The 22,377-nt window shown below is 43.0% G+C and overlaps 1 protein-coding gene across 4 annotated transcripts in view; it reads right to left on the bottom strand.

The window, feature by feature from the left end:
* The window catches only part of HYDIN (HYDIN axonemal central pair apparatus protein), a 165,755-nt gene that overhangs the window by 49,377 nt on the left and 94,001 nt on the right, over window positions 1-22,377 (bottom strand). For all 4 annotated transcript variants that reach the window (XM_075576578.1, XM_075576577.1, XM_075576575.1 and 1 more), the window contains 14 exons: window positions 21,174-21,357; window positions 20,142-20,283; window positions 19,016-19,184; window positions 17,244-17,903; window positions 15,638-15,862; window positions 13,636-13,847; window positions 12,415-12,597; window positions 11,868-11,987; window positions 8,849-9,008; window positions 7,073-7,245; window positions 5,856-6,054; window positions 3,915-4,014; window positions 3,306-3,405; window positions 2,357-2,525 (listed from right to left, as the gene is read on the bottom strand). In XM_075576578.1, coding sequence (XP_075432693.1) covers window positions 2,357-2,525; window positions 3,306-3,405; window positions 3,915-4,014; window positions 5,856-6,054; window positions 7,073-7,245; window positions 8,849-9,008; window positions 11,868-11,987; window positions 12,415-12,597; window positions 13,636-13,847; window positions 15,638-15,862; window positions 17,244-17,903; window positions 19,016-19,184; window positions 20,142-20,283; window positions 21,174-21,357 — 2,796 coding nt within the window. The remainder of the gene's footprint in view (window positions 1-2,356; window positions 2,526-3,305; window positions 3,406-3,914; window positions 4,015-5,855; window positions 6,055-7,072; window positions 7,246-8,848; window positions 9,009-11,867; window positions 11,988-12,414; window positions 12,598-13,635; window positions 13,848-15,637; window positions 15,863-17,243; window positions 17,904-19,015; window positions 19,185-20,141; window positions 20,284-21,173; window positions 21,358-22,377) is intronic.

Below are 22,377 nucleotides of genomic sequence, written 5' to 3'. Positions count from 1 at the left end.
CCTGGCCTTTTCCTGACGCACTGCAGCACCTTCGCTGAAGCATCTCCGCTGCAGTGGCTTCTTTCAAGGTTCTAGCCTCTTATGTTGAAGTACCTTCACCCAAGATTTCCTGTTGATGACCTCGGCTTGTTTCCCCGACCACCTCTCCTATGCCGCCTGCCTTGACCCCTGCCTGGATAACGTTAACCCTACTTTCTCCAATCCTGACCTGGCTATGTCTGACTATGGAATCCGCACTCCGGACCTGACTCCGTGGCCTAAGGTCGGTGCCTATACATCCCCACCTCAGCCCCGCGGTACGGTACCAGCTTGTGGCAAGCACGTACGTTACATGTATGTAGTCAGTAACCTCTAACTATGCTATAAATCTAGGTTATTGGTACGGGAACTGTACGTTACGGTCTGTCATTTCCCAATACAATGCACTGCAGAATAAACTGTCGCCACTACAAAAAACAGTAATCATAATGCGTGCCATACGCTTTTCTCCCTATCCCTATCAGCAGCCACCTGAAAGCTCACATTCTAATGAAACATTTAATTAACTGAAAAACACAACTATGATACTGTTTAGAGATGTGTTCATTCCTCATTCTCTTTGCACCGGTGTACTTACAGTACATGTACACTCCTGCAATCTCCGTAAGTCTCCCAGTGCTGTACTTCCATTGTTAGCTTTTTGGCATGGCAAGCCTTCTACCAATGTTTACTTTCCCCTGTATTATCTTATTTAGTGTCTATATACAGTAGAGCCATGTGTATATGGTTAGCAACCTACCAATATACATACAGTGACACAGAGATTAGATGCAGTTATATATCAAATCCAAATAAAAAAGGTGCTCAATTTGAATTCCCATTTTCGTTCTTCAACACTTAATAGCAGGAAAATATACACCATAATTTGAGGCTGCTTTGCTTTTTTCGTCATTCTGATATTTTCCCAGCCATTTTCTTTATAAATTAAAAAATACAGAAGAACAATCAGCCTATTGAATATGCATCCAGAGATAGTAGTGACACGGAAGCAACTACAAGGGTATAAGCTCAATTGTCCTCACTCTGTCCCCCAAAACTGTAGATAATTGGGGTCACATAAAGATCGTCATAAAAGTACAGCACTAAGCCCAACACTCCCCTCCCCCTTCAAGCTCTTTTGTAACCAAGAGTCGTTTAATCCTACAACTCTACAGTGCTCAGACTTAATTGGTTTGCTTTGTAAAAAGACAACCTCCAAAATTCCATTAAATGACTGCTCCCATGTACTGCAAGTTCAGTAGAGGTGAAATTGGAGTAGACAAAATATTATATTGAGAGAGAGAGAGAGAGAGAGAGAGAGAGAGACCCTAAGCAGAGACAGGCCTTGGGTCAGTCAGAATGGGCGCCCACAGCATGGAAATAGAAACAGGCAGACACAGACAGAACTGGAAGCCCCGGGATAAGAGACTGTGCCAGCGATGTGAGCTAGGAGAGGTGTGTGAGAGAAACCGGTAGACACAGACAGAACTGGAAGCCCTGGGAGATGAGACTGTGCCAGCGATGTGAGCTAGGAGAGGTGTGTGAGAGACACAGGCAGACACAGACAGAACTGGAAGCCCCGGGATAAGAGACTGTGCCAGCGATGTGAGCTAGGAGAGGTGTGTGAGAGACACAGGCAGACACAGACAGAACTGGAAGCCCCGGGAGATGAGACTGCCAGCGATGTGAGCTAGGAGAGGTGTGTGAGAGATACAGTCAGACACAGACAGAACTGGTAGCCCCGGGAGATGACTGTGCCAAAGATGTGAGCTAGGAGAGGTAGAAGATGAAACACACTTCCTGTTGCATTGCACTCAATACTCTGAAGTGAGGAGCGCCCACCTGGAGAAAGTCACAGCTCTTATCCAGAACTTTAACAATATAGAAGAGAACTAAAAAATAGCGATCCTCCTGGGAGAAGATGAAACCACAGCAGAACTAGCTGCACACTATATCAGCACCTGCCACAGGCTGAGAGACGACCACAAACCCCCACATCCCTGTGTGTAACTGTTACCTATGTACCGTGCAATCATTATACCCTACCCCCTATAATTCATGTACTGTGTAACCATTGTACCCTACCCCTTATTATACGAGAGAGAGAGAGAGAGAGAGAGAGAGAGAGAGAGAGAGAGAGAGAGAGAGAGAGAGAGAGAGAGAGAGAGAATAATATATAATGCATTACTAAACTAATTGGTTGCTCGGTACATTCATTTTGCTTTGTATGAATAAACATAAATGACATAACATACAAAGGTGTACGACCTCCATCATACAGTATGTACTGTGCAGCATTAGACCATGAGGTGGAAATCCCCTTACACAAGTCCCTCACCTGGCATCGCAAAATGGGTTTGTCAGCAATCTCCACTTCCCTCTTGGATTGAAAAAGGACCTGTACTTGGGTGGCACGGTCATTGGGGGCCAGAGCCCCTTTCTGGGGCAGGATAGAGAAGATGGAGTTCAGATCTGGCATCCCAGGACCTGTGGCTTGCATGGAGAAACTGGCAAGCGGAAAGAGGAAAATACACGGTAAATCTATTGGAAACTAGAACTGCATAGCAGCAAGAAACCCTGGGGTTTGTGTTTTGCTCCCCTTGCTATCTTGGTTTGTGTTTAATTCCAATTGTTACTCCATTGCTGCAGGAGGGGACAGAAACCCATTGCCAAGAAATGCACTGAAGGTCCTTCTATCCGAAACGGGGAAACGGGACATTAAACAATTGAACAATGTAAGAAAAGAAAAGCACCAGCAGTGGCCCATATTTACTAAGAGGTGCTATTACATTACGGAAGGTATGTTATGGAACAGCGCCAGTTAGCAAATATGGGCCAACATCTCCTCTTTATAAATATGCTAGAGGCTGTTAGAATCGAACAAACATGGCACAGTAATTCTGAGTGTTAAGTGTAAAAGCATGTACAGTATTTAACATTATACTGCTTCAGTGATTGCTAATGACACGAATGACATGTACATAGATTTAATCTACAGTATGTTATTCCCCGACTTTATGTGAAGGGCTATTATGTGACTTCTTGTGTATAGGATACGAGGGGGTATTTTCTATTTTTGTATATGAGCTGAAGAGATCTTTTTGGCTGTATGGAGAAACACACAGTTATAACTAGAATTAATAATGCTATATAACAGAATTCACTGCTCCAATATCATTTTGTGTTCCTCCTGGTAATATTAATTAATTTTCTTTCCCTAATTAAAATATACTGTGTAGGTTGTGCTGACAATTCTATTTTGTATCCATCAATCAGTCAATAGATACCTGAAGCCAATCTCGTATTTCCCTTTGTTCTTTAGTGAAAGGGTGTGTTTAACTTCATCAGTCACCTTCACCACCCCGAAGTCTAAGCCGCCGTCTGTACCTGCAGGAAGTGAGATAGTGGGGGCTCTTAAATATGATTGCGAAAGCTTAGAAAACAGCCTATATTTGTGTATAATAGATCAAAGACCACTTCCTTGTAATTGACACCAAAGCACCTCATACATATCTGTACATAGAGAACGATTCTATCTGTACTGTACTAGGAACTGAAGTTAATTGTATGTACATGAGTGGATAGCTTCTTTCTGTATATACAGCAGATGTGGGGATATCTTATATGTTATTACATATTATACTTGGCTCCAATATGCATTGCCCTTTGAATTTTGCTTACATTGGCCTGACTCTTGCGGTTTTTCCCTCTTTTGACTTGTGAATAGAGTACATGCTCTTTCTTCTCTTGCAAGGATCAGAGTGTTGCCTGGTTTTGTAATGGTGCATGTTTTGAGCAAAGGGTCTGTGCAGGAGGCCTTATTAACGGGACTTCTTGTACCTTTAAGAGCAATGCGGCAAGCACCTCTATCTAAATGTAAGAATTCACAGTTGTACCTTTGGGGAAGCTGATATCCAATGCCACATCATAAGCCTCAGCAAAGATTTGAATGTTTTCTAGCTGAACAATCCCCAGAATATTTTCAACATCAGAAACCTGGGGAAGACAGATATCATGCTTAAAGCAGCAAGCGTTCACCCCTTTTTACAAAAAAGCCCAGCAGTCTGGATTGCTGCTTTAAGATAGAGGCAAAGCTTTGCACACAGATTTGCTGTTACATTGGTACCTAATATTATACAGTATGTCAGGGACACACACACACATTTGTGGATTACTGGCCACAGACCAGATTTGCTAAATGGAATAACTGGTTGAGCAATGTATAGTACATTTGGCCCTGTGTGTGTTACCTCCCATTTCCCAAGTGATCATATATTCCTTAAGAATAAATATCAATATGTATAAAAATGGGAGGGGGGGGGGGAGAGAGAGAAAATGGGAGGGATGGGGGGGGGGGGTGAAAATGGGAGGGATGGGGGGGGGGTGAAAATGGGAGGGATGGGGGGGGATGAAAATGGGAGGGATGGGGGGGGTGAAAATGGGAGGGATGGGGGGGGTGAAAATGGGAGGGATGGGGGGGGTGAAAATGGGAGGGATGGGGGGGAGGAATGGGAAGGATGGGAGGGGGGAAATGGGAGGGATGGGGGGTGAAAATGGGAGGGATGGGGGGGTGAAAATGAGTGGGATGGGAGGGAGAGGATGGGGGAGAGAAAATGGGAGGAGAAAATGGGAGGGATGGGGGGGGAGAAAATGGGAGGAGAAAATGGGAGGGATGGGGGGGAGAAAATGGGGGGAGAAAATGGGAGGAGAAAATGGGAGGGATGGGGAGGAGAAAATGGGAGGGATGGGGGGGAGAAAATGGGAGGGATGCAGGGAGAGAAAATGGGAGGGATGGGGGGAGAGAGAAAATGAGAGGGATAGAAGGGGTGAGAATGTCAGGGAGGGGATGGGGGTGAGAGATGATGAGGTGAGGGGGCTGAGAGGATGAGGGGGTGGTGACAGAGGATGAGGGGAAGGTAGGGGGTGAGAGTATGACTGCGGGTATGTTATTTATAAATGATCTAACCGTTACGTCATTTTTTCTAAATTTCCCTCCAGGTATGCACCAATTTGCACCAATTTGAACCAATTTGCACCATTTCATATTCTATTTTGTAAAAAAAAAATATTGGGGATATCTATACCAAAGAAAGGCTATCTGGGGCACTCAAAAAGCAAACAAAGTAAAAGAGTAATGAAACAGTTTATCTCGAAGAGGTGCGCATGGACGGACTAGCAGCCCCCCACAAGAATATATTTGTAGCAAAATAGGAGGTCCACAGCACTCAGGTATAAATTAAAAGCCCATCATATTAACAGAAACAAAGTAAAAAGGGCAACGTTTTCTTCCTTCCTGTACCCCACAGCTTGTTTTTCATTCTCTTCTCTTCTACATCTCTAAACTTCCTGCTCCACCAGCTCTGCGGCCATTTAGGTATATATCAGTAACCTGATGTAACTGGGCTAAATATATAAAGCAGCCAATTTAATTACTTGCAGAACAGTATTCCCAGATTGTTCAGGCTGGGTGCCCTGACAGACAGAGTTTAGGACTGATATGGGGAGGAGAAGACAACGAAAATAAGAATGAACCCTCCATCCCACAATGAGCAGCCACCTTACCTTCTTGTTTCAACAATGTCCCTCATTCCCTCCAGTTTGTAAGCTCTCACGGGCAGGGCCCTCACTAATCCTTTGTATCTGTTTGTGCATGTTCGCCCTTACTCGTATGTAACAGTTTTTTTGTTATATACATTACTCTGTACCCCATTGTACTGCGCTGCGGAATATGTGGGTGCTTTACAAATAAACGGACAATCTCTTGATTACTGAGTAGCTTACAGCCGTTGTGTCTGACCATGACTGACTGTCGCAGATCTTATTCATGGACATTGTACCTCTAGGCGAATGAACTTCTTGACATTGGTGGCTCTGGGTGCCTTGAAGTGAAGCTGTAAGCCAAACTCTGAGCGAGGTCCAATGATCCCCTGATCCTGTGTGACTGAGAAATCATCACCCAGATTCTCCAGTCCCGTCACACGCCAGGCGGCAGACAAGAGGGTGCTGTTTCTAAGGAAGAGTGTCTTGGTTTCCTTCCTGCAGGCAGAAAACAATTTAGGGCCAGATTCACCAAGTAGTTTTACTACATACCTTACTCCATAACCCACCTTCTAGGCCAGAAGACACCGTCCAGCCCAGTCGCTTGCATAGGATGTAAGTTGACCTATTTAATAAGGGATGCAGGGAGGTATCTTGGGGTAGTACGGTTTAGTAAATATGACCCTCAATGTCAAAGCAAAGAGCATTTACTGCTCCATTTGCATCAGTAGTGTTCTAAAATACTGAACTATTACACAACATATGTCAGATATTCCAGCGCTTCACGTTGATTTGATTTAAATTGCTGTATGCTCCTCTGGTTTGGCTACCTGTCTATCTTTCTTGTATGTTCCCACTCGTGGGAGCCTTAAAGTCTCCGCTGTAAAAGAGAATCCCTGACCGCACAAGAAAACACAGCCATGTTCTTACAAGTCAAAGAGTCCCTGTGCATAATGTACGTACTGTAATAGAAATGGGCTTTGTGCTTTAATGCTGCCGCACTATGATCAGTGGCGCGGGGAACATGGAGTATTTAAAAATAATGCTTACACCGTTTTTTTTAAATATATGAAATCACGTAATAATATAGCAACCAATGGTATGTGTCACATCTCTGTTATAGGGGATGGCAAAGGCTATTTCAAAAACCTTTCTATTTGTGAATCCTGTTGAGCTCCATGACAAGTTCTTTCACACACTACCTCAGAGGTCGTCCACTCCAGTCCTCAAGGGCCACCAACAGGTCAGGTTTTAAGGATATCCCTGCTTAAGCACAAGTGGCCCAATCAGTGGCTCAGTCAGAATGACTGGGCCACTGATTGAGTCACTTTTGCTGAAGCAGAGATATCCCTAATACCTGGCCTGTTGGTGGCCCTTTAGGACTGGAGTTGGCCACCCCTGCACTACCCATTCCTGTGAAATGCAGTGGCCTTTCTCTTTGATATCTGCAGGACCCATTATTTCTTAACCACCCGTTGCCTTTGCTCTGTAACTCTCACAATGGTTCAGAACTTACCTGTGCAGAAGTAGTTTGTCAAAGTGCACTTGCTTGCGATCTAGTTCCAGCTCTGGACGCACTCCCCGGCAGCAGATATGGAATATGACAGGCTCAGGGTTGTCTTTAATGCAGCATACAATGTTATCCTCAAATAAACCAGGAGAGGTGGGATATGCCCATATGGAAAGCTCCTGAGGTGGAAAATCAATACATGACAAGAATATCAAAATGCTGTAACTTACTGCAACTATAAACCTGCACAGATCACAAACATTTGAAAATCCATCATTGTGGGACCTAAAACCGCCCCCAATTGGGTTAGAATTAAATGACAGACAAATGTCCTACCGCTCAAACTAGTAATCGTCTAAATCTAATCTAAAAGGATGTAGTATTGCTGAGGTGCAAGTGGGATATGAATAGACATTTAACACAAATGTTTCCCTTGTTAGGGAGACACACAAGATTCCCATATATATGCACTAATTCAGATGGGATACAAGAGGGTGTAGAGAATTAATTAAATCTCTGAGCTGTAACTCGAACTACCAAATGGTAGTATAACTCTTAATGTACTCTTAAAATCAAAAACAATAAAGTATTTATTCAACAAATATGCAGTTGCTATAATATATTTACAAAGTGTATAATAAAGTTGCTGTGATGTATTTACAATACAGTAGTGTGTTTAAAATCCTCTGTGGTGAGTGCAGGGTCATTAAGTCAGTGCAGTTAGTTCAAGAATGAGAACACTGCCATCTATTGGTTGTAGTGTCCAAGTGTGTGGTTGGTTTGCTTATTCACTGGTCTGTATCCTTTGCTTACCCCATGGATACGTGCTGTTTAAGGCAATTAGAGCATACTGTGTGTGTAATGCACATAGGAAAAACTCCCCTGTATTCTAGGGTATATGGTGTATTTCCTAGTAATTAAAAATGTACCATGCTCATGAATTATAGTGTAATTATCAACACATGGGGATTAGTGCCCCAAACCACTTTTATACACTGTAAGACACTTGTTTAAAGGTGCCAGTTCTTGACTGGACCACTGATTGAGCCACCTGTGCTGAAGCAGGGATATCCTTAAAACCTGACCTGTTGGTGGCCCTTGAGGACTGGAGTTGGCCACCACTGTGATAGTGCATGTACTTTTTACGACATTTTGGGTTATTCATTAAAGTGCAATAGTGCTGATCAGGGAACTATTGCATGGAAACTCCCATTGGCTTAAATAGGATTGTAATATAAAATTGTGATTATAACCTAACGAACAGAAATGTATTGCATAATCCTGGATTTCGGCTAATTCAGAAATGATATGTCTATGTGCACCTTTTCATTATAGTCTCTGGAAAATATGCTGCCATAACATAAAACTAGTCTATATTAGAGTTGATAGAGAAAGTTAAACAGCAAGCGGAAGTTTAAAAATTAGACCACAAATTACCAAAATGGCACTATATTGAATCTTCTTATACCAGTATAAACAGTATGTTGTCATCTTCACTGCAGAAGAGGGCAAAAAAACTTTTGTTTTTCAAAAAAAAAAAAAAAAAAAAAAAATTATTTTTCTTCTACAAGATCTATTTCCCCCAATTCTTGCACAACTGCCAAGATGTGTCCTACTCTTCAACGGATCAGATGTTACCAATGGAGAGAGAGACCGAGATGCAGCAGAGCCGACGGAGATCGAGACACATAAAAGACAATATGATACAACAATAAACCAACAGGTGAAAAACTAACTGTTAAATCTAACCTTACACACAATGGCTCTTTGCCATATCTTTACCTGCTTCTCATTGGGTTTGAGGTTCATGGCTGGTGGGTCCAGAATGAAGGTAACTGCTTTGATATCGTGTTGGAAGCAGAAAGTGATCTCTGAATCCATGGGGGACACATTGCAGATTGTTATTTTCTCCGTGTTTTCTGGAAATTGACCTGCTTTGTACCTGTAGAGAACCCATACACATATACAGATCAAACATCTGCCTCCATCCTCCCACTATATCACATTGATCCCTTCACTTCTGTGATCAGCACAATTGTACTGTACCTTCTGCACCTATCACCCAATGATTAAGGCTAAGACCCTTGTAGATTATTTTGTGTAAACAAATGGCAGGAATCTCCCCTCCATGCCACTGACTTCATGTCAACACAACGCAGGCATCTTAATCCCACAATCATTTTTAATCAATAGAGGCCAATAATTTTCTATTACCGTATTTAAACACTCTTGAAATATCTGTTAATAGCCCAGCTCTGTCAACACAAGTCAAGCTGTTATGCTCTAAAATATATTACCGAATTCAATTGGATCTAGCATCATGCCAACAAAATCTAATAACTCTCCCATGTCAACACAAGCCAAACATATATTCACAATAAAAAAACAAAACAGAAGAGCACACCAGGAGGACTACTCTGGTGTTTATTTATACAAAGTAAATGCAAATAAGCATTCAGTGCACTCACCGTACACATGCTTATAACTAAGCTATCTTGTAACTGATGTCCTGTTTTAGATCCAGATGGCTGGTGTGCTGGGCAGAGGCTGCTATTCACAATCGTTGATACACTAACCCCTTCCTTAACCCCTGAGGCTCCTCCTCGCATTGCTGTTGTACTTGCCCCCTCAATTGTGCTCTGTCCTGCACTTGTTCCTATTGTATTCTGTAAGGCTCTCATTATTGCATTTAAAATGTAAGCTTTGTAAGGCATTGATTCCATATCTCATTTTGTTTAACACACTTCTGTAACTTTTTATATTATCTCCTTGTGCTGTCTGTATTACAGATAACATCTCCGGTTCCGACCCGCTCTCCAGGGACGCTCCATGGGCAGTCCGCTGGCTGCCCACAGGGAATTTGTGCCGCCCCACCCCCCCTCCCGCGGTGCACGTTCACCCGCTACTGCTTGTAAAAAGCCGGGTGAAGCGCACCATATTCTAAGTGTGAAATTGGTGAGTGGGGTGTAAGCAAGAAACACATTTCCAATACTTTCCTGTTAGCAGTGCACCGCCCTAGTTTGGCACGAGCGATCCTTCATAAATCCATGCTGACTATTACTAATAATTTTGTTTTCCATTAGGTATTCCTGAATGTTATCCCGTACTAAACCTTCAAGTAGCTTCCCCGCTATTGATGTCAGGCTTACGGGTCTATAATTCCCCGGTTGTGATCTAGCTCCCTTTATAAAAATAGACGCAAGGTCTGCTTTAGGCCTATCTTGTGATACTGAGCCTGTGTAAATGGAATCCTTGAATATTAAATGTAATGGTTTGGCTATTACTGAACTTAACTCCTTGAGAACTCTTGGATGTATGCCATCGGGGTTAGGTGCCTTATTTACTTTAATTTTATCCAGCCGCCTATGAACTTATTCCTCAGTTAACCAATTGTTTGTTAATATAAAGGTTGTGGCTTCCTACTGAAGCACTAGTATTGAAATTGATTCTTCCCTGGTAAATACAAAGGCAAATAATTTGTTTAATAACTCTGCTTTTTCCTTATCTCCAATAATCTGCCTACCCATCTCATACTGAAAGGGTCCTATATTTCCTTTTCTAATTTTTTTGTTATTAAGATACTTAAAGAATTTTTTAGGGTTGATCTAACTTTCTATTGCAATCCTTTTTTCATTATCCATTTTTGCTAATTTGATTGCCATTTGCAATTCTTGTTAGATTCTGTTACATTTCTTATCATTCTGATATGATGCCTCTGTCCCTTCTGACTTAAAGAATCTAAACGCCTACCTCTTCTTTTCCATTTCCTCCTCTGCCCGTTTATTTAGCCACATTGGTTTAGACTTAATCTTTACTATATATTTCTGAAAGCGTCATATGTTTCCGTGTCTGTATGTGTCTCCCTGTGTCCCTCCCTGTGTCCCTAGCGGCAATCCCATTGGACCTTGGGCCAGGCCAATGAGATTGCTCCCTTGGCCCGCCCGCCCCCGCACACCTCTCATTGGCCTGAGGCGGAGTGACGGGCCGACGGAGAGAGAGAGACACACACACACACACACACACCACACCCCCCACCCCCACGCTCTCTGCGGCTCTCCCCTCACATAGGCCGCTCCCCCAGCTGACCATCCCCGAGAGCGCTCCCCACGGCTCTCACCACCCATAGGCCACTCCCTCACCCGGCGCTCTCCCTCACCCCCCACCCGCTCACCCCCCCCCCCCACCCGCCCGCTCACCCCCCTCTCCCCCGCTAATCCCCCCCCCCCACCCACACACACAGAGCACGCTCTCTGCGGCTCTCCCCTCACACAGGCCGCTCCTCCGGTTGTCTCCGCCTCTCCCCGCGAAAGGCACAGCACCTCCTCACCGGAGCGTCTCAGCCTCTCCACTGAGGAGCCCGAGGTGGAGGAGGAGGGCGGCTGGCACGCGTAGGAAGAGGAGCGTGGCCGTGTGCAAGGTCAGTAAACGCAGGGGAATGGGTTATTAAACGCGTCCCTGACTCCCCCAGCCCTATGTTTTTTGATTATTAATTTCAAATGAGACCATGTTATGATCACTGTTACCCAAATGTTCCCGGACATGAATATTTGTTATTACTTCTACATTGTTTGATATTACCAAATCCAGTATTGTCAATACAATGCAACACTTACCCGCATCAGAAATAAAACATATACTCACTAACAAGCAATCACTTGCCAACATGTAAACCCCAACATGTAAACCCCAACATGTAAACCCATGCCACATATCACACTACCCCTCTGCAGCCAAGAAGACATTAGCTAGATCCTTGGAGAGGTTGGTACCTAACATGTGGGAGACATACTGAAGCACTTACTTCTCCCTAGTTTTACCACACAGAAGAGGCCCAAAGTCAAAGGTTCTACTGCTTAATAGGAACTTCTTCTGGATAATTTCATCTGGTTTTGCCTCCTCCTTGCGATGGGGGAAAACAACCCTAAAATCAAAACACTGATGTCTTAATATATTTTTAACTTACATTCCCCATTATTGTAGCTTTTCAATGAATGATAACTCTGTTGATTCTGATTTCCTGCTGGAATGTGTTCTGGATTCTCAATGCAGAAAGAGCTCAATTGCACTTTCATAAGAAAACAAAATCAATTTCAAGACTTTGACTATTTATTGTAAAGTGTTGTCATGAACCCACATTACATTTGCATAGTTACTAGGAGTTATCTATATATATTATCACAATATATTTCCAAATATCGCAGTACCTCACTGGTATTCAATACTGCACAATGATAATAACTGCTCAGTGTATCATGATATGTCATATAAATTGAAGAATATACCGGCATCATCATGCCACAGAGTCAGCACAGGTTCCGTGGCATAGTCTATTATATGTGGAAGCTTACTTGGGGTCCTGGCTGATAGTGGGAAAGGAGCACACTCCCCGACAGTACAGTTGGTATCTACGATGGGTCCCCAGCAGCTCAAAGTTCAGAGTCTGGTCAAAGTTTCCAGCATTGGTTGATGCAAAATGAATTCTTAGCGGCACTTCACCCCCTGCAGGAACGATCCAGCGGAAGATACCCAACCTGAGGGGGACCAAATGGGAGAATTTGAGTAGCATGAGCATAAACCTCCCTAACTCCACTAAAGAAGACTATTGACATGATACCAGGACAGCTGAATAAGGTTTGATTAGGTTCTATAACCAGTGGACATACTAACTCCTACTGATAATTAAAGAGGTATTTAATGTGTCCCTTGTCTAGTAAAGATTTACATATATAGGGTTAATCAGTCACAACTGGCCATAGGCCTTATCTTAGTGCTCAAAAATGATAACAAAGTACACAAGGTAAATAATAGGGTTGGGTAAATACTTTTATAGGTTAAAGTGTAATATTTGTAAATATTAGTGTATGGAGTCAGCGTTGCCTCACAACTGTAACCATTATGAAGAAGGCCCAACAATAGTCTCCAGAGAGATGCTTAATGAAGAGTGTTATGGCCTGAAACGTTGTTAATTTATTTTGCATTGGAAACTAATTTAGTTGCTGTACTAAACTTGTGAACGATTGTCTACTATATACTGTAGTTGAAATGAGAAACAGCTTGATATACTGTTCTGAACACATGATGGACCAATAAAGAATTGTGGGGGATGCAAATACAGTACATGATATATAATATTTATCTGAGACCTTCATACGGAGATCTTTAATCAATTCAATAATGGTTTACATCCAAGGAACCATCAATGGTTCTCGGAAAACTGAACCTTATATGGAATATATTTGACTCAATTGCATTAATTTATACAATGTATGGAAGCTCTACACTCAATTGTTAGTAAAAATAAATACATGCATTTATTTAGTCCTAATAGGTATTGGTCAGAAAAACAACATTTTGGGTGTCTCAAACTCCTTTTTCAGGTGCTTGGACAACATAGGGGTCATGGCATACATGAGAGAGCTTTCTCCAAAGGGTCTTAATAAATAGATGTTACATAGAATGTGCACAGCTGGTAGCAACATGCAAAGGATTTGAGTGAATGAGCTGGGCCTTTATTACTTGGTCAGTGCACAGACGTCAGCAACCTCTTTAGATGGAACCACTGTTCTCACCGAAGCAACTTCTCCTGTGGGACTTCTCCTGTGATGCTACTTTGGTCCACATCTAAGAGGGGGATAGTAACCCCAGGTGGTGGCGAGCGGCTTTCCACGAGCTGGCTCTTGCGGAGAGAATAAGTGCGGCGTTTCTCTCGTATGCTCTCGCGTCCGGGGTCAGTTATCTTTTCCTTCTTGCTTCGACTTTTAGTGGGTGTTTGTTGCTCCTCCTGTGACCACAAAAGAGGCAGACATACTGAGACTGTTACTGCAAGGTTCTACATGTCAGTGAATAGTTACAGAGATATGAAGTGTGTACTGTGATTACAAGAGAACAACTCAGTATGGATGCATGGATACAGTTCTGTGAATTACTGTTTTTTCAGTGAATGTGTTAACCTAATTGAACTCATTTTTCCTTAGATCAATGGCATATATATCGAAAGTATATGGTTTAAACAGCACTCTAAGAATGTAGGGGAGTAAAATAAGATTGTGGTGCATGGGAACCTAGATGGTCCCTATTTCCTCCCAAAGGACAATATAGAACAAGAAATGGCGATGGGGAAAGGGGGTGGGAGGGGGGGGGGGGGGGTTTACCAAGCACTCAAATGAGAAAAATAAAGTAAATTACAAAAATGGTATAAAGAAATGTTACTGTGATATTGTCACAATGTTGCAAAGTTTCATGTGACCATTCCATATAACTTTTTATGTAACCAAACTAATGTTGCATGTTAACCCACCAATCAGGGGCTGGGTCATATATGAAGGCACCTGGCCTTAACCCTCCTTTAAATGTATCCATGATGTGCTATGGGGTATAAAAGGTGGGGAGGGAGGCCCCTGTTCGTTAGTTCAAAGTTCTGGCAGGAGTTCCAGTTGAAGTGCCGGTTCCAGGCGTACGGTCCAGTCTGGTGAGTTCCAAGACCAGGTCTTGTAGGCGCTGTGTGTGAGAGAAGAACAGGGAAAATCTCCTCACGGAGGTCCCTGCACCTAGACCTGCAGGGTATTCCCCTGTTAGGAGTGTATGTGTCTTATGTCTGTGACCGTTATGGATCTTATTTTCCAATAAATTCACTTTAATTAACCCTGATGCTCTGTCTGGGGAATTGATCCCTGCTGTGTTAGTCCTGGTCTCCCGTGACTGGCACCATCTAATTGCCAAGAGAAATATGGTCACATAGAACAAACTGTTACATACAAGTTTAGCATTTCCCATTCCCTGCTGTCTGCCTTTTATCACTGCTATCACTGTTCTATCAAAAGTTCAGTTGGCATGGATTGAGCCCTACTGGAGATCAGATAGGCATAGTCACTCACTTTGATTAAATGGGCAATCAAAGCTGGTTTTTTTTAAAAATTATTATTTATTTTTAATTTTTCTCCGGAGCTGAACCCCATTCATTTCATCTCCAGGGACCCTCTGCTTCCGAAGATCCTTCGCTCCGAAGGGGGTTCCTGTATCTCCTGCAGTTTCCTGCCGTTTTAAACCCCCTGGTCACATCGGCCAATAGGAAGCCGCACCGGATGACGTCATGGCTTTCTATTGGGAGTCATAATGTGAACCCTGGAGTGGCTACCGGCACCAACTACCGAAGTAAGTATCTCCGTACACAAGGGATCTCCGGAGCTGAAATAAATGGGGTTCAGCTCCCCTATGTCAATACTGTATTAAATAAATTAAGAGGGGGAAAAACGGCTTGGATTGCCTCTTTAAGCTGTACCACAATTAAACTACAGTAAGCTACAACAATTAATCAACAATTTAGTTATCATGGAAATCATATTAAGGATCAGGGCCCAGATTTAAAAACATTACTCATGTAATTATGCAACAATTAAAAAAATAAGAATATGTGAATGCTACAGGTACGGTTTCAGTGCAGCAATATTCTTGATGTACAGTATGCCCATTTTCATTTAACTGAAACTTTAAGTCTAAGTAGTAGTATATCTCTGGAATGAGCAGTTTCAGGTTCAGCAGACAGATAGGTGTCGCCTCTGTCCAGTCCATTACCTTAAGCATGGGGATAGTGAGTGCAGGCTCCAATTCAGGCTCAGGTTCCTTCTTCTCTTCCACAATCACGTTGGGGTCATCCGGTGATGCAGCAATGAAGATAAAGTGGCCAAGGGTCTCCTGGTCCCTAGATAGAGTCCTCCTCTCTGGGAAGGGGACTACAGAGAACAAACTGGGCGGTGGGATTGGGGGTCCGGAACGGCCCAATCCAAGGCCATCTAGGATCTAGGTTTGTGACAGAAGGAATCATGTCAAACCTCAACATACAGTACACACACAATTCTATTCAGACTATCCTTGTCTGTGTCACAAGAGTTATGTATACATCTATATTCTGTCCATACATACCCTTCTAGCAGGTCTCCCTATGGCCTGTACTGTGTAGATAACTATATATTCTATGTGTACACATCTGTACTGGTTTTAACTTTTTGGGTGAAAAAGGGAACAAAAGATTTAGAGAATGAAACAAATAAAAAAATGTAAGCTAGTACAAAAAAAGTTTCATGTTTTCTTGAGCTCCTTTAGAGGAAAGGTTTGGGCAATAGCATTAACCCAAACATCCCACCGTCTTAGATTACATAGTTACATAGTGGATGAGGTTGGAAAAAAAGACATGCGTCCATCAAGTTCAACCTATGCTAAATTTAGACGACAGATACTTTATCCTATATCCGTACTTACAGTATATTGATCCAGAGGAAGGCAAACACAAACCCCCAGTAAAATATCATCCAATAATATCTCATAAAGGGTAATGAATTCCACATTTTAACTGCCCTTACTGTAAAGAACTCTTTCATAAAGCATTAGTAAGACCACAGCTTGAATACGAAGTACAGTTTTGAGCACCATTTCTTAGAAAATACATTATAGAACTAGAGAGAGTGCAGAGAAGAGCCACCACATTAATAAAGAGGATGGACAATCTAACTTACGAAGAGAGGCTAGCTAAATTAGATTTATTTACATTAGAAAAGAGGCGTCTAAGAGGGGATTTGATAACTATATACAAATATATTCGAGGACAGTACAAGGAGCTGTCAAAAGAACTATTCATCCCAAGGGCAGTACAAAGGACTCTGGGCCATCTCTTGTGGTTGGAGGAAAGGAGATTTCACCAGCAACAAAGGAAAGGGATCTTTACAGTAAGGCCAGTTAAAATGTGGGCTTCATTACCCATGGAGACTATGATGGCAGATACAATAGATTTGTTCAAAAAAAGGTTGGACATCTTTTTAGAAAGGAAGGGTATACAGGGATATACCTAATAAGTAAACATGGGAAGAATGTTGATCCAGGAAGAAATCTGATTGCCAATTGCAGTCAGGAAGGAATTTATTTTCCCCTTATGAGATATCATTGGATGATATTTCACTTGGTTTTTTTTGTTTGTCTTCCTCTGGATCAATAAGTAGGTATAGATAAAGGATAAAGTATCTGCTGTCTAAATTTAGCATAGGTTGAACTTGATGGACCCATGTCTTTTTTCAACCTCATCTACTATGTAACTATGTAATATATCCATACATATAATATATAAGTATATATATATATATATAAACTTTTAAGTGTATGTTCTTGAGTCTCACAGTGCTCTCCTCACCTCCTCCACAGATGGTAACTTTCCGCTCTGCATGACCTTCTTTCCACTAGGCTCCTCAGGTCCGGATAATTGGAAGCTAAAGTGTGGCACTCCCACCTCCATCTTTGTCTCCTGTTTCTCACTTTTATCTCCCCCCTGCTTCTCCGGCACAGTGCCTGATCCTTCACCATCTTCCATTGCTCTCAGCTTATCCAACCGCTCCTTCTCTGCCCTCTCTCTCTCCAGTCGCTCCCTCTCTGCCTTCTCCCGTTCCAGACGCTCCTGACGCTCTCGCTCCCGGTCCTTACGGTACTTCTTACCGGAGGGCGCCTGGCGTTCAGGAGCCTGATCTTCCCCTTCGTGTGGACTGTCGTCCATGGCGGGAGGCCGCAGCACGACCCCTTGCTGCCGGTCCCAGAAAGCCAAGATGTTCAGCAGCTCTTTCTGGCAGGATTCATAGTTTTTGAATCTCTGTATTAGCTGCTTCTCACTCTCACTCTGGGGATCGTCCTGCACACTCGCTTTCTGGGAGTTCTCTCCAGCACCTCCCCGCAGCTCTTTGCTCTTCTTATTCTTGCTGGATTCATCGGTATCAATTTGCGCTGAATCCTTTATGGAAATTTTCCTCTCTAACCCGGACTCCAATCGCTGTTCTGACTTTACAGCAGGAACGTTGGCTGTCTGAGAGCAGAATGAGGACACGAGACAAGAGACACAGGGAATGGGAAAATATTCATTGGAACAGTACATCAGAGGGGAAATAAAATTGAGAAAGAAAGCATGAACAAGATACACGAGAGAGAAAAGTGCAGCAAGAGAGAAAGGTGAGAGAATACCTGCCTGTATAAGTAGGAATCAGTTAGGTATCAGTACAGTAGGTAGAAGATGCCGTAAATGATAAGGTGCCTCCATAAAATTGTCATTTATCACATTATCATTTTTTTTAACCAAAACACAGAATTATTATATATAACTATATACTCCTATTTTCTAGTGTCGTTCTGTAATTTGTTTAAAAAAAATTATAATAAATGTAAAAAAAATAATAATAATAAAAAAAAAATATATATATATATATATATATATATATATATATATATATATATATATATATATATATATATATATATATATATAATAAATAGACTATACCGTTCTGTGGCTAACTAAATGCTTTTGTTTATCTCTATATCAAAATATGGAACATACCACATTGTACCGCACTCAAATGAAAAAATAAAAGCATTTTGTTAGCCACAGAATGGTATTGTCTATTTATTTTTGATTATTAAGCTCGGCTAACACGGTACAGATACCTTTACATCTATATATACTGTATATATACTGTATGTATCTAATATATATATAAACACCTGCGCAGAGGTTTATTTGCACTTGAATAAAAAAAAATGTTAAAAAATGTACCACATTTCAGTAATAATGCGATTGAACAAAAATTGATGTAGCCAGCATAATTATCCTAGTGATAACACAACATGTGACAGTATAACTCACAATATCACAGAGATTTCATACGATTCAATAGCAATGCTGATGCAGTCTACTGTAATATATACTGTATTCTCACCTATTACACCAAACAGAACAATGGACCTGGCTAAGTCTCTACATGTAGCGTACCACACTAGATACAATAATGTCGTTTTATAATGAAGAAATACTGCAGTGGGGACCATCAAATTCACTGTATAAAAGCTATTTGTGTGCTGATATTTCAAGGCCCACAATAAAGTAAGAGTCACAGCTGCAGCATGGCGGCTTGGAGTCAGTACCTGTTTGCCTGGTATCTGGCTTTTCTTTGCCGTGGTGTCCTCTCTGGCCGAGTCCCGACTCTTTCTTCTGCGAGCCTTTCTCTTTAGGTCATCTTCCTCTCGCTGCTTTTCCAGCTCCACCTGCAGCTTCCGCTCTTGCTCCTCCCGAGCCAGGCGCTCCTCCTGCTCCCTGCAAGCACAGAGAGGGTCAGCATGCATGGTTATATGGTCACATAATACACACCCTGTTAGATACAGCATATGGCAGCACATAGACGGAATACAGACAAACACCTCTTCCTCCATTCACATCTGTATAAGTACAACAAATGACCACATGAACAAACACCAACTCCATGAATTCTGGTAAATGAACAGTTAACACACACACACACACACACACACACAGTTCCATGTCGTAACCTACATTTCTAGAAGCCATATTGACCCTGAAGAAATGGAAGATTCGCTGTAGGTATGTATTCGGGGGGAGGGTAGTGTTGTATGTATTTTGTGGGGGTATTATTGTGTGTATTGGTGGCGGGCAGTATTGTGGGGTGATTATGTGGGGGGAATTGTATGCAATTGGGGTGGTATTGTGTGTGTGAGTGTGTGGCCGGGGGGGAGGGGGGGTGGAAATGAGTGTTAGGAGGGGGGATTGATGGAGCGGGATTGACATTGAGTAATTAAGTGATAATGGAGGGGGGTGAGAGTGAGAGGGAGGTTTAAGAGAGGGAGTGAGGAAGAGAGAGAGGGTTGATGGGAGGGAGAATGAGTGAGGAAGAGAGGGGAGTAAAAGTGAGAGACAGGGGGGAGAGAAATACATGGGGGGGGGGGGGGTCGGCTCACAAAGCCACCGAGAAGGGGGCTCAAAGAGGGGGGGGGGGAGGGGATTGGTCAAAACTCACCCTGGGCCCTGGGAAACCTGTTGGCCGCCCTGAGCAGAGTCAGGATATTTACAGATGCATTTAAAGGGCAACAAGGAAGCATGAGGTACAAGCACAGACCTCAGACTTCTTTATGAAAAAGGCTAATATGTAATCATAGTGATACCAGGATAGGACACACACCTATGCAGGCATGTATACATTCATACCCCCCTCCTGCTAACTGCTCTTGGCCACAAAGAGAAATACTATGGTCCAACCTTTTCCTGCGTTCCCGAAGAGCTTTAAGGCGCAGTCCGTCGATACGAGCTCGCTCTTCATCAGGTAGATTATCATACTCTTCCTCATCCATCTCTTCCATGTGGGTTTTCTCCAGGGCCTCTGCCTGCAATCGCGCCTGCTCTGTTATCAGAGAGAAAGAGAGAGAGAATAAGAGAAAGAGAGAAATAGTGCGTAATGGATTTACATAGAAACCCATGTCTTCCTGCTTGAAAAAAATTAATCAGAAGAGTGAGGAGTGGGCTCGGGGCAGACACAGAAATGATAATGGTATATGTAAAGGAAATGCTTAGCGTAATTGAAATCATGGCAACATAGAACACTAAGGCCCACATCCACTAAAGCGTGTTGAGCTTTAGCACACCTTTACTCCGGTTCGCACGAATAATAGTAAAAGAGTGCTACCGCTTTGCACCCTTTTGTAGACCTTTGCCTGTAGCGGTTATTCAATAAGTGGGGTACTTCTTACCAGAGGGCACTTGCCGATCGGGTACTTACTGCACGGAAACGCCGGTTGACTTGAATGGGAGAAATGCCTGATCGGCATTATCACACTTTAATGAGAAACCCCCTATGTATCAGACTTCCTAAAACTGAGTTTATATGCAGGGGGGGGACAATATTACTCAGATCTGCGTCCGATGTAAGAAACTTGTTAATCAAATGTTTTACATGCGACTCAGACAGGTTTACACTACCCCAGAATTTTCTGTTGCAAACAAAAATAAATACAATTGTAGACCTACAGGTGGACATTTTTATATCCCATTATGTATGTGTCCTATGTAACTCCCTAACAGCTTCACATAACATTGAATAGGGGCCAAAGGAGGAATATAGTAAGCTAAAACAAAAGCCGGACAGAGCGAAGAGTGTCTCACAGAGACATGTGAAGGAGTCACAGACAAGTAAAAGGCAGATGAGAAATCAGATTAAGAAATGGGTATGTGACCCCACCCCACCCCCTCCTTAAAGAGACAGCATTACATCTCTCATCCTCCCACCACTCTTACCTTCCTGCTCGCTATGGGCTTTCTGATGTGCCTTCATGACAACATAATCCTGGTGCAGGTTGATGAAGTATGTGTGGCGACGATTATCCAGAGCTTTCAGAAGAATCCGAAGCAAAGAGGGGGCGCTGCTTGCAAACAGGGTCTCCAAGCCATCAAATACAACCCCACGGAAACAGTCATTCAGCTAAATCAGGGAGAAAGGACACAAGGGACAGGAGGGGAAAAGGGAAGATGTTAATAGACCAATCTGGTAAACCTGGGGAAGAGAGCTGAGACAATGAAAGACACACTTAGGCTAAGGCCCCGGTATCTCCGCTGCAACGCACGCCCGCGAGATTGGCGGCGCGTGCAGCCGATTACCCGGTCTGCAGCTCACTGCAGGAAGGGAGACTGGGGGGGGGCGTGGCGGGGGAGTGACGGGGGCGCGGCCATGACGTCACCCGGCAGGTTCGCCCTCATTGGCTGAACCGCCGGGGGCGTGCCGTATCGCTCGACGCGAGTCCTGCTCTCAATTCTATTGAGAGCAGGAGCAGCTCTCGCCCCAGCGCTGCGGCCCCCCCTCGCAGTGGTCCCGACGCCATTGAGGGGAGGCCTCTCGTCTGTGCAGCGGACGCTGTAGTATGCAGAGGGGTCAAGGCCTAACTAGACAGGGGTGTGTTGGAAAGTGAATGTACTGGACTTGGAGGTGAATGGGGATGTGAAGCTCAAGGTTACAAAACGAGGGAGGAGAGCAAGGAACACAGTGGATGAAAAAGAATAAAATACAGGGTGGATAATGTTAGATATTATTGTATGTAGAAAAACAGACAGCAAGATATGAGGCGAGAGACAGAATATGTGATAGAGAATAAGACACAAAGGGATTACAAGACAAACAAGGAGACAGATATAGGGAGAAATACTGCAAGATGGAAAGAGGGAAACACAGAGAGTAAAAGTGAAACGGAGAGACTAACAGAGTACAGAAAATATGAGAGATTGGAAGAGGGAATACAAGACAGATAGAGAGAATTGGAGAGAGGATTCACGACAGACAGAGAGAAAGGAAACGAAAATGCATGAAAGAGAAGGGAAACAATAAAAGACAGATGAAAACACTGTAGGAGACAGTGTAAGACAGACAGACAGACAGATTGACTTAGAAAGTGCCAGGTGCTCAAAGAGATAAACAGACAGCACAACATAAATGGGGAGACCGATAAAG

The sequence above is a fragment of the Ascaphus truei genome, chromosome 19 (genome assembly GCF_040206685.1).
Source record: "Ascaphus truei isolate aAscTru1 chromosome 19, aAscTru1.hap1, whole genome shotgun sequence".
NCBI lineage: Eukaryota > Metazoa > Chordata > Amphibia > Anura > Ascaphidae > Ascaphus > Ascaphus truei.
The sequence above is the reverse complement of the archived record's forward strand: the minus strand, read 5'-3'. Positions and strand labels throughout refer to the sequence as shown.